The 12,961-nt window shown below is 43.8% G+C and overlaps 1 protein-coding gene across 1 annotated transcript; it reads right to left on the bottom strand.

Moving 5' to 3' along the window:
- Positions 1–5,477: 5,477 nt before the first annotated feature.
- LOC131287803 (high-affinity choline transporter 1) lies at positions 5,478–10,239 on the bottom strand. The gene is made up of 9 exons (XM_058316887.1): positions 10,074–10,239; positions 9,151–9,258; positions 8,626–9,080; positions 8,431–8,560; positions 8,031–8,352; positions 7,412–7,454; positions 6,134–6,363; positions 5,944–6,055; positions 5,478–5,708 (listed from the first exon to the last, which is right to left on the bottom strand). The coding sequence occupies exons 1-9, from the start codon at positions 10,237–10,239 to the stop codon at positions 5,478–5,480; spliced, it is 1,797 nt and encodes a 598-aa protein (XP_058172870.1).
- Between the last annotated feature and the right edge of the window lie 2,722 nt (positions 10,240–12,961).

Here is a 12,961-nt window from a genome sequence, read left to right as displayed (position 1 = left end):
TCGGTGTCGTAATGGCCCGATCGAATGATGTTACAAGCGCCGAGTTCTAATGTCTCGTGGTGGAGTGTTTCGTCAGGGAAAAATGTGAATTGTATAAAAAACAACGCTTTTTCCACACTTTAGAGATTTCGAATCAAAGTGGAAAAACCAACCACAATGGAACCTAATCGGCGTGTTTTATCAATGGAAAAAAACAACCGATTTGAAATTTGATAACATACAATTACGATCGGGTGTACTTACACAAACAAACCAAATCTCCCGTGTACCCCCGGGAAAACACTTTGCGTTCACATTTTCCCCAACATTCTCCCAAAGCCCAAAATTGAGTCACTTGCCATTTGAGTTCACCGAAAAGGGAGGAAAAACTAACCAACTCCCCGTTGGGAACTTTCTTCGGCAAGAAACAAGCACGCCACATGCTAATGAGGCGATGTTGCGTCGTTGCGATTCGCACGTGGTCGGCCTGAAATCGCAGCATGGTATCTCATGCCAGCGCATCTTCAGCTTATGCTCGAGTGAAAGGCTTCAAACGTGCAATGGGTTAAAAATAAACTCTCCCACACTCCCAGCCCAAGGTGTGGTGGTGGTTTCGTTTGTGTTCATGTAACTCACATGCGGGTCGCTTGTTACCTCCACCCTTCCTAGTCTCCAACGTTCGCCCTCGTTCATAAGTTGCCACCCGCGTTCGCACGGGAAGCCTCTGAAAGCCGTGGATGTTTGGTTGGCTCCTCGGTGAATGGACTTCGATGCCGCTGGAACGACGAAAGACTTTGCCAAAGTGAATGGTAAACTTGAGTCTCGATCGCGCGCGCGCTCGCGTTCATTTTAAGCGTGCTATTGACCGTGAACTGTTTGCGATTTGCTCGTGTGGAAGATGGCACGCAATCATAAATATGATCGTGTGAGCTTGGAGGAGGAAGTAGGTCTCTGTTTTTTTTTTATTATGCGATGATACTTATCCCGGGATGGTGAAAATTGTTTGTTTTGTTTAACGTTTCCTCCCATTCAATAAATTTAACAATTTTAAAGTAATTGAAATCTAAAGCAGTCAAAATAATCCAAAAACCATATTAATCAGCAGATTATTTTTAAAATAGGGACACATATAGTAATTTTGTTAGGTATCCGGTACCGATTTACTTCAAGAACTTAGAGATGTGAAATATTCGTTCAATATTCAAATGCTTCTCTTATTCTGCCTCTCTTCAAATGAACTTAATTTCTATTGCACTTAGAGGGCATTACATGTGCCGAAACCGTTTCACCACGGTGTAGATGTTTTAATTTGTCAATTTAGGCGAGTAATTTGAGCAGCCAAAAACAGAGAAAAAAAAGATTCACTCGCAAGAAAGTATTAACCTTTTGTACATCGGTAAACAATTTTGCTGCTTTCAGGTCACAACACTCCGGCCGGCCGAGCAAATGGTTGCAGCAAATTGGAATAAAACCCCTTCCTTTTACTTTGCTGAAAGCGAATTAACAAAACACTCGACTCTGACGTCTGTTCAATAATTCAGATGAACTGTCCAACACATTTATTTTACTTTACAGATTTTCAATATGCAATTTCTAGCCGCCCAGGGCCGATCTCGATCTCGATTCGTGTGATTCTCACTGCAACCGGTTGTCATACAGTCACAATCGGCCTCGTTTTTCACCTGTCTATTCACTATCCTGTCTAGGGTTTTCTGGTTTTATTTGTTTCTAGATGTGTGTGTATATAATTTTCTTAGTTGCTAAAAATACATGTACATCTATTGGTTTTGGGATTTTTATCGTTATAATTATTATTATTTAACCGCAGTCCCCACCTGCTTCACTCTCCCGTGTGGCCCATTTCGCAGGTGTTTAATTGCTGACACTGCTGTTGTGAACAAAACTGTTCCACTGTTTGGATAATCCTGAACGCTGCAACGCTGGGGAACTGTGTGTGTATTGTATTATGGATGCGGCGCACGGCATTATGTGTGCGTATGTGTGCGTTCGTTTCCCCCCAGTATCCTTGTTGAGTAAAAGAGCCTTATGTTCTCCTCGCGGCAAACGGATGTATTGCCTTAAATCGCTGTTGTAGCTTACAATTATAGCCTGGGGTTTATTTTAAAAAACTTCACCAAAAGTTTGCGCCTTCGAGTCGGTATAGGAAGTTCGAGTCGTTCGTGTTTTCTTGCATGGAAAATGAAATGCGGTACACGTGCACACATACACACACATGCGCACGAGCACCTCTATAAGTCCATTAGATAAATAATGGTACCATCCTGCATCAATCGTATGTCGTCAACGTTTGTTCAAACATGTGTGTTTTTCCTACCGCAAGGATATGTTTCCCATTTTCTTCCACACCTCCATCAGCGTTCCATCAATTATATTTCCTTTCTCTCTTCTATGAAGCTCTCGGATGACATCAGATGTATGGCTAGTTTATTAAATGCCGGGAAATCCTTTCTGTTTTAAATTGATTCAACTAGCTTTCGATGGAAAAAAGGGGTTTCCTTTCTTATTTTTGACATTTTTTTAGATCCTTTTCCCGATGAATCGTAGATCCATGTTACTTTTTAGCCTCTGATGGGATCAGGATCGGAAAATGTGCAACATCTGAAAGAGACTACCGTTCTTTGCTAAGTTATGTAATTTTGTTTAGCAATTTTTTAACCTTTTAAACGAGTGTATGTATATATTTATATATGCATTACTATGTACGATATGTATGGATTTGCATCGTCAGACGTTAGTTCTTACAGTTAACAACAAATGCGATATGTTTTGGTTTCCGTTTGGTTTTTGCTTTTCAGATTTCTATATTAAATATATTGCGCCCTACTTTATTTCCGCAACTTTCAATAGTTTTTATTTTTGTTCTGGTTTTGCTTTTAGAATTCACCATTCAGATCAACAATGATAGAGTAACGAGTAATAGTTTTCGTTTGCAAAACACAATTCGTCCGTGGGCGGGTCTCACTTTGCCGTCCCATTTTCGATTGTATATCTCCAATAAAATGCACAATGTCGTTCAAGAAGCACAGCTAAGAATGTTTTTTGTTTTGTTTAAAGGTTTATTGCGTAAAATGTCCAGGCTTTCAACAATCTAACAAGTGTTCTTGTGGGAGGAAAAGTTTAATTTCCGGAGTGTGTAGTTTTTATTTCTTTTTAATAATATGAAAGTGGTGGTTAAACATGGGTGCGTGGCATGTAACTGAACGGCGCAACAAATGGACCGTGGAAGGGAACTCCATCGCCATGACACAAGAGCATTTTTCACCAGACAGTAGCAACCATCGATCGGAGGGCAGTTGAGTTAAGCCACAGACCATTGAACAGCAAATACGCATAGATATCGGTAAAGATGTTAGCGAAAAACAAATTCGCACAAACAACGTTAATGGCGTCCAGGGGAAACGGCCTTCTTTCGTGAGACGTTTTTATTTAATGATGATTCGTGTTTCTTCCGAACTCTGCCTAAGTACAACCCTCACAACACAACATGCGTCAACCCGGTCCGAAAGATTTGTTCGGGGTGAAGGCCCAATTTTAGTTGTCCTTAGCTGAAGGTCCACTGGGGGAGGAGGCACATCAATAGAATGGATCAACAATGGTGATAGTTACAAACGCGACCATGGATTGCTTTGCTCGTACGATCGTCTAGTTGGGGGATGAAAATCGTTAGATTAGTCATTCTGCTTACACGCTGGAAGGTCACAATTGATATGTTTTTCGTTCGTTGCTCCTGCGGGAGATGGAATGGGTGCTCCTCGGGCTACACTGCATGCGATCAGTTAGCAGAAACCCTTACGTTACTTTTTACTAGCATTAGAAGCAGGGTCGGTTCGCGTGTCGCTAGTGCATTGTTTTTACAGCTACGCACCTAGACTTTCATGTACGCTACGTAGGTTTTGTATGTATATATAATTATATGTATATATAGATGTATATATCTGCCTAGTAATATCATACTCTGGTGCTACACTCTCCTACTTCTCGATATGTTTCTAACTCCCGCCTGCAGGTGGTGGAGAGGCTAAAGTATCAGTTCTATAAGTTGTTTTAATCCCGCGATTCACATTTTCTTTATCCATTCCTCTGAAGATGTTCTTTTTGCCTTTTTTTCAAGGGTAGCTGTAACATGTTTTGAACATATGCCATTTAATTTTATTTTTTACGCCACTTTTTCACTTACCATTTGGTTCTATTATGTTGTTGTCTTCTTATTTTAGGGCCCTCTAGCTTGCATTTCCCCTGCGATCTCACACTGCCACGATTTATAGAAACAATCAATATACTTTAACAATGATAAATTCAAGAACATTATATAAATTGATTTGTAAAGCAACCTGTAACAAAGCACGGAAAACTAACGAGATCATACGAATGTTATTTTCTTGTTGAATGATTAAAAAACTCTACGCCTCTAAAAGCCCCTGGAGTGAAGTTTCCTTAGGAGTTCTCTATATTGCCATTCATCACTACTGGCTAGCACCTTTGAGTTGTGATCTCTCTGTACCATTCTTTTGTTTTTCCTGTTCCAAGAACTCATCCTGACATTTTAAAGCTTGTTTGGAGTTTCCGAAGGCAAAACAAGTTGTTTAATGAAAGTGAAATTTAGCTAAACTGATTGGTTCCCATTATCTTTCTCCGTCGGATTAAATAATTCATCCATCATGCTTTACAATATCAAGTTCAAAGGAATTTTGCGAAATAGTGCAATATAAAAATTAACATTCTTCATATTCACCCTTTTCCATTTTAAGCCCTTTTTTGTACTGTACCTACCTACGTTCTCAATAAACTGTTTCAAAACAAAACAAACGAAGCTTCACAAACATTTTATACAAGAGCCTTGATCTTCTCAATGCATTTCAAACGGCGACAGTAAAATATGTAAAGGTTCAACACATGACCCAGCGCTCAAAAGCCCCTTCCTTTCCGTCTTAGGATATCACGCTCCAACAACTAACAACGATAGGTATTTTATAGTCATTAATAGTACTTTGGTTTTTTTTTCTAAACTCTTCCCCTCTAATGTTGTCTTAACATAGTTGATATGTATCTGCTTTACTTGTGTTTAATGCGTCATTTACGGTTATTCATTGTTTGTCTTTCAGTTGATTTGATTTGATATGTATCCGTTACGCACACGCTCGAAATTGCATTCGGCTACTTGCAGCAGCAGTCGCAACCGGGGGTGTGTTTGGAGGGGAATTTGTTGCAAAAAGGATGCCTCTAGAATAATCCGTACTCCTGTCGTTCACTTATCCCGCCCTACGTTCCTATTGAGAGTGTTGGATAATACTAAACTTCTAAACTTCTCTGTAACGTATCCTTGATATGTGTAGCTGCTGGGCGTTCTTAGTCGGCTCCGTTTCTCGGCCCAAAATACTGCATGTGAGAGGGTGACTCGTTCAGCGGTTTGCGGTGCGATCCGTCGCTACCGGATCCATCGTGTAAAACTGAACACCGCTGCCGGTGGGTGGTGCGTTTCAAAATGCCGTATGGGCCTGGGCGGGACCACTGCCAGGTACGACACTGCCCTGACCGCCCGCGAACCCACCGCCTCCGCCCACGGACTGCTGTATCTGGCGTTGGGCTTCCGCCACCGGCAGATCATCGTCGGGCTCGAGGGCAGGATTTATTCGCCCGTTCCGTTCGTCCTTGCCGACCATCGTGGCCGCACCGTACATGCGCGTCATGCCACCGGCCATCACCGAAAGCTTTCGCGAAGTGAAGAGAGAGAGGGAAAAGAAATATGATATTCAAAACGGGGAAAAGTTTGTCCAACGTCTTTCTGCATTTATACGATCTGCATACTGCATACTTGCAGGCGTTATTCAAAACTGAATTTCCAACAACCGTTTCCCTTAATATCATTGCCTTTACTTTCAGATGAAACTTATTCTAATACACTCTGATGAGCTACAAAATAACTAAAGTATACTAAACACTCACCTGTTCGCCCGAATCGGACGGTTCACCGACCCGATGCAGCTCCTCCGGAATGTTGACCACGCAGCGGAAGTAGTCGTAGTGCGGCGCTAGTCGGCCCGTTTCAAAGACCCACCTAAAAGAGGTTTCACAAAAGAGGGATAACCAACGTCCGACATGTTTCGTTCGGTCCCATACAGAACCCGATACTTACTTCGTCCACCAGGACACTCCTACCAGCGTGACCAGACTCATGATCATGGCCATCGTGCGGAAGGGGAACATTTGTGTTTCGGTTTCTTCGTTGTAGCCCGGATAGTGGATCAGTGCGGGCAGACCGAGCATCGTTTCGCCACCGGAAAGCCGTACCATAAACGCGATTATGTACGCCGCTAAGCTGCCGTACGTATTGCAGTGATGCTTAAAGTGAACCACCATCAACAGCTAAGGGCGAGAGAGAAAGAGAGAGGATTATGAACGATTCGTGGAAATGCCTTTCATAGCTTTTGCAACAACATGAGTTTGGGGATGTTTTTCAATGAAGTATTCCACTAACATTATTCACATGACATAAGGCATTATGAATATTGTTGTTGAAAAATGTGAATGTTCTTCTATTAAAAAAATGAAAGCTTCAGATTTTTGACTGATAATATACAAGTTGATTCCGAGGACATGTTGTACGAGACTCTTTCATTCAAGAGTTGAATACCCTTTCTTAAATATTTTCCTTCATTCTTTGAAGTTCATTTGAAACTAAAGAATGAATTGAATAAAAACTAGTGTTGTGCCTTATGAATCTTTTGGCGGGATTCGTTCATATGAATCTTTCACTTAAGATTTATTTAGATGGGTTCATGAATCTTTCGGGATTCGAATCTGGAAATGTTATTCTATCTTTCGGAACCTTCATGAATCTTCATGAATATCATTCACGTATCTCCATAATTCTTTCATTGGCATGGATCATGAGACAAAAAAAAAGAAATCCCTTTACCCATTTTTTGCGCTCCAATTTTTATCAGATGATAAATCTGTGGGATTCATCAATCTATAAAACACAAAGAATCATTCAGTTTCATGAATCTGAATCTGAATTACACAAATCTAATTAGAATCGTTCAAAATTACTATGCAACAACCGAAAAGCATACTATTTCACAGCACACGTTGTTTATTCAACGACTGCCATGGAGAAAATGCTAAATTGTACCAGAATCAGAAAGACAAGCTGATAATGAAAATCTGGGGCCACAACCAGCCGCGTACAGCATATTCATGTGCCCTACACAACTGCTGCTCTCATAAACATAAACGATGGTAATCACTGCACAAATCCCGACTCTGATTGCACACGCCACCAGCACATCTTGCCAAAAGCTCGTTGGAGCGGCAAGACGACCGTCTGCGAGCTCCGAAAATCAACCCCAAAACGGTGCTCCTTGAGTGGAGGTTTCAACGTTACGACACACTGATGTTGGCGGTCACTTACCTGCGGGAACAGTATGCAGTACACCAGATCGGAGCACATCGACCTGAGGAGCGGTGGCGCAATGGATTGAAAATAGAGAAAAAAGAAGGATAATTTTGATAAATGGTTCAGTTGCTTCCCCGCGGCGTAGAGCGTAGAGTTTGGAAAGAAAATAGAAAGCGGTGCACCAACACCAGCAAGAAACTCTTCTGCCCTTGATGTACCTTCCAGTATGTTTTCCAGTTTCTCGAAAAACACTCCACTCGAGAAAATCGATCGTTTACCGTGCGCTATTAGTTGGTGGTACTTCAAGTCGGGGAAAGAAAGCTTTCACAATTTGATGCTAGAGTCGCTCCCGTTAGCTCACGGTTCAGGAAAGTGACTCTTTCATTTGAGCTCATGCACTCGTTATTGAGGTCACGTATCACTTACCACACTAAAGATGGGTCGAGGTGAAAAAAAAAACCGGCCCTCTAAGGAATCGCGAAACGAGCAAAAGTGAAGCAGCACGTGCTGAAACAGAAGCTCGAACAAGATTGTTTCTATTACCCACTTCTGTGCCCTTGGTTGCCACGAGGAAGCAAGTGTTAATGAAGCGCCTGAACACGCCAGCTCTCATCTCGTCGCCCCGCTCACTTACCAAAGTCCGTAGATCGACGGTATGGTGAGGGCCATGATGGTGGACAGCACGCCGACGACCAGGATGGATACACGCATGACCCAGATAATCTCCATCTCGGAGGCACGCTGCCGGAAGATCAGTCGGTACACGTTGCGCGCGAACATGGACGAGGCGGACAGGACGGACGAGTCGGCCGAGGACATGACGGCGGCGGACACGGCACCCAGCCCGAAGAAGGACACGAAGTCGGGCGTCAGATACTGCAGCACCATCGGCAGAATCATGCTCGTTTCCTGCGACGTCAGCGGCCACGGACCCTTGTAGTCGGTTTCGTTCCAGGCTGCGGGAAGAGGAGGGGTGAAAATGGAGAGAACGCAAGGGAAACTGCCACCCATCGAAGGTGGTGGTGTTGGCTTACGCGTTGCTTTTGCGATGGCACCGATCAGCACCGGTGGGATGGCCATCAGGATGCACCCGAAAGCGGCGACGTACGAGAGGACCTGCGCTCGGCCAGCCGTTTTGCTGGATAGCACCCGTTGGAAGTACACCTGCGGAAGGGAAATCAGGTGTTCAAAGCTCCTGATAGCGCTGCCATTCGCTGCCACGAACCCACCTGCCAGGGAATGCCACCGAAGATGAGCAGCAACCCGTAGTCCGCGTAGAACCAGTGGTAGCCCTCGCCGATCTCGCCGATCCAGTCGACGTCCATCGACGACAGACTCTTCACGTGGTCGTTGGTCCACGCGAACGGGATGCACATCCACAGCCCGATGAAGATACAGAACAGCTGTATCACGTCGGTGTACGCCACCGAATACAGGCCGCCGAACAGCGTGTAGAACACGGCGATGCACGCCGACAGGATGACCGAGGTCTCCTGCTCCATGTCGATGATGACCGACAGGGTGGCGCCGAGGGCGGCCAGGATGCCCGCCGCCCAGAACACCTCCCCGCACAGGGCCGGCAGGAACAGGAGGCCTCCCATTCGCTCCCCGAAGCTATCCTGCAGCGGATCCAGCATGGTGATGTAACCCTGCTTGCGCATCGGATTGGCGAAGAAGATGCCACCTTTGGGAAGAGTATAACAAAAAATACATCACACTCTCCATTAAAGGTGAAAAAAGCTGGATAAACCTACCGAATACCAAACTCAGCGCGTAACCGAACGGAGCCTGACACCAGACCAGCCCGGAGGTGTAGATCGCCTCGGCCGTTCCGTTGATGTAGCCACCACCAACCCACGTGGCTGCGGGAAGAAAAATGGGTAGGAAGAAAATACGACAAAGGTGAAGGTTGGCATGCGAGCAATAAATCACACGTTCTAAACGCACACTGTCTGAAAACACTTAAACTCGATGTTGTAGTTTTTTTTTGCGTAACAATATTTTACGAGCACATGGGATTCTGCGTCCCCAAACCATTTTGGGATTCATCAAAGCAAACCAAGGGAAACCATTAACGCGTGGTTTTTGTTCCACCAGGAAAACTCCGGTTTATTTTTAGCTCAAAGGGTTTTTGGTCGATTTAAATCCCATCAACAATGGTTAAAGAAGAGCAAGCTGAACGATATTATTTCAAGACCGTTTGCTTGCAAAATCTTGTAGGAACCGGTTGAAAACTTATTCAGGATTTAATAAAAATGTTACAAATGGTTTCATTTGAATAAGAATAATAGAATAATAATGAAAATTGGTATACATTTTATAAATTAACTTGATTCTGAAGGAAACAACAAAAGGTGGATAAACCTTCACAATATTAAAATAAAATACCATGCAAGAAACCGGAGCTTAAAACGTTGCTCAAAGCGTTAACATTTTAGTAGGTCAAAGGCAAAAATCTGATCGTTTTATGATCAAATATTCAAACACGTTTGAATCGTTCCAGGCAAATCAAAAAAAGTTTATGACCATGAAGAATATGCGATCATCATTTCTCTGGCAGAATTGATTGAAACTAATCCCAAAACTAATAAAACACTTTCACCTTACGTAACATTGCTTCCGAACCCGAAGGTTACTGTCTTTACTGCGGCAGATAGCGACGCAATCGTAAGCTTACCGGTCATGGTGAAAATACCGACGAACAGACCGATCGACCGACCGGCCAGCATCACCTCCTCCTCCGAGTCATTTCCGGCCTCCTTCTTCCGGCCCGCCCATATGCCGACCGCAAGGATCAAGATGTAGAACAGCACGATGCTGACAACGCCGGCAATATTAATCATTTTGACGTCCTTCTGCTTCACACGGTTCGCTCAAAAGGGTAGGACACGGGCGGGAAACGGGCACCAGCTATTCACTCGGATAATGACCCTTTCGGTTCACTTCGGTGGACCCAGCGCCGATTTCGGGACCGTTTATCAACCGGAATCAGCAAACACTACGAAAGCGTTGACCAGATTTGCTCACCCGCCGGAATGGATAACGGATCGATCACACGCGCACAGACACACACACACTGACACAGTGTCACGCACGTCCTTGACACTACGCCGGGGTGAAGGAGGGGAAGTTCACCACATCACCTTCTACGTCACGTTTTTTTTACTCCAGGTAGTGCACCCGCTTATCCCTCTTCCGTCCGAAGTTGTGAAGAGGATGACGGTTTATCTCTGTTTTATGTAAGCGGGTTTTCCGGACACGTGGGCCAGACTTCGGTTTTATTTTCTCCGTCGGTGGGATTCAATTGAGCAGCGAATGAGTTCCTGCAAGAAAGGAAAAATGGGAGAAAAATTTAAGTGAGAAAGTTCTTCAGCACGTAGCCAATGTAAGTGGGATTAGACAATCAATTAGAACTACCTTACATCAGGGCTGGCAAAGCATTTTAAAGGCTTTTTAAAAGGTATATCAAGAAAACGGAAGAAAATAATATATTTTTAAAATTCAGTTCATTGTTGAAGTTGCAAAAATAAAAACATTAAAAATGATAATAATAAATAATTAATTCAGGACTGAATATTGTCCTACGCTGGATCATGAATTTGTAAACTCAACAAAACCCCTCACGTATTCGTACCATTACATCTAATTTTTCGCTTCGACAGAACTGTCCGAATACGTGCAACCTTTGCCGGGTTCGCCGGATCCAAAACGCCTCGGAGAACAAATGAAAAGTGACGCTGTAAGATTGCGAGACTCCCCGGCATGAATCGCAGCTCGTAACAGAGCAATCAATAACCGTTAAATATTCAATCACTCCCGTTTCGCCGTCCGTAAATTTGTAACGGCATGTAAAGCGGCGAGGAATCGGAAAAAGGGGCTGTGAAAAATGTCGTTACGGTTGCATGTACGGCTTGTTGCTCGAAGCAAAGCATCTAATGTCTAATGAACCCGAAGGGAACCGGGTGTAAGCCAGCTGATGTGCTGCCGTACCTACGGTCAGTTCCTTCCGATTGCAGCTTGCGTAACGTGGGCAAGTTCTGGAAAAATGTCCCCAATAGCTATCAAGGCGTCAAGCAGCTCCTCGAACGAAGGCCGGCGTTCGAGTTAAGGCACGTAGCTCATGCAAAGGTGCGCTTAATGACGGGGGCTATTTTCCGGATTACGGAAAACACACACCTACGGTGGTACCAGCAGACGTCACCTGGTCTAATTGGCACTTTTTACTGCGGCTTGCAGTTTGGTTCCGACGGGTGGGAAAGCCTTTTCCACATCGGCCGGCCTTGTAAGGCATATCGATTGAACGGCGTTGAACGTTGCTGAAGTATTTCGAAACGTCATCGCCGCTCGTCATCCGTGGCGCGGTTGTCTTGTGGCAGGTTAAAGTAACCGCTCCGTCACATTGATAAAAATAGCGGATTGTGGTTGAAGCGATTTCAGTTTGGTTCTTGCTTTATTTTTCTCAAACTCAACGGTTGCATACTTTCCCACCGCAAAACCACAACGACGCCACCACCGCTGCCAAAGGGGTTTTTGTTTGATTTATGGCACAATTTTCGAAACTTGTTTTATCCACCAGCGAACCTTCGGCTTCACGCTGGAAGTGAGTGGATTCCCTTTAGGGCACGGTGTGGATTTTTCGTGCGCACCGAGTGGAATAATAAAATAGTTTTCCCCGTCATGCTTTTGTGCTTTACTAGCTACTTTATGGGCGATGGAGAAAAATCATTTTACAACACATCACATGTCTGGATCGGTTTCGGAGGGATCGAATAAAAACCCGCGCTAGTTGCATTGTAAATTCGTAGATTTTTGTGTGACCAAACACCGAATTCCTTAGGGATTGTGATCTCGAAGAAATAATTCCGCACATCCAACGAAACAATCCTGTTGGCAGGGTGCCCGATTTTGTTTAATATTTAAGGACTCCAAACTTCAACCATCTCGTTCAACCGTAGCAGAAGAATGTCGCCATTCAATTACCACAGCGTAAGGGTGTATCGTTGATGGAAAGCGAACAATCAAATTAAACAGTTTTGATGCATTGCCAAGTGCTACCGGTGGGCGGGTTTAATGTCTTTATCCACCGAGGACATATTATTCCTTGCCAATTGAAAGGGATTAAAGTTTAAGGTCTTTTAAAGATTCAATTCCTTTCCATCCCCAAACTGTGTTTCTATCGATAAATAGCTACAATTCCCAATGAACTGTAGAAGCCGACCTCGCAAGGTCATCTCAAGGACGTTTCCCTATTTCCCCACAACGACATGAAATGATTGGGGAAAATTATACCGATGGTTTTCTCTAGTTCTGAAGTCGAATCACGGAGTGTAAGCAAATAAAACAGGGCGCGTGAAGCATTTTCAAGTTGTACGTTACTTTATCTGAAAGGCATAATCAATTCATAACCTACAGCGTAAAATAGAGTAGAAAACCGGTAGATTATAGGAATTCGTTTCTTGAGAAAATCTGAAAAATGACTTTCAACGTTGAGCGGTTTCTACGTTCGTTTCGTGTCCTTGCTTATCATACTAATCTTTTTATCATTCGAACAAGAATCATTTGAAA

The sequence above is a fragment of the Anopheles ziemanni genome, chromosome 3, assembly GCF_943734765.1.
Source record: "Anopheles ziemanni chromosome 3, idAnoZiCoDA_A2_x.2, whole genome shotgun sequence".
Classification (NCBI taxonomy): Eukaryota; Metazoa; Arthropoda; class Insecta; order Diptera; family Culicidae; genus Anopheles; species Anopheles ziemanni.
The sequence above is the reverse complement of the archived record's forward strand: the minus strand, read 5'-3'. Positions and strand labels throughout refer to the sequence as shown.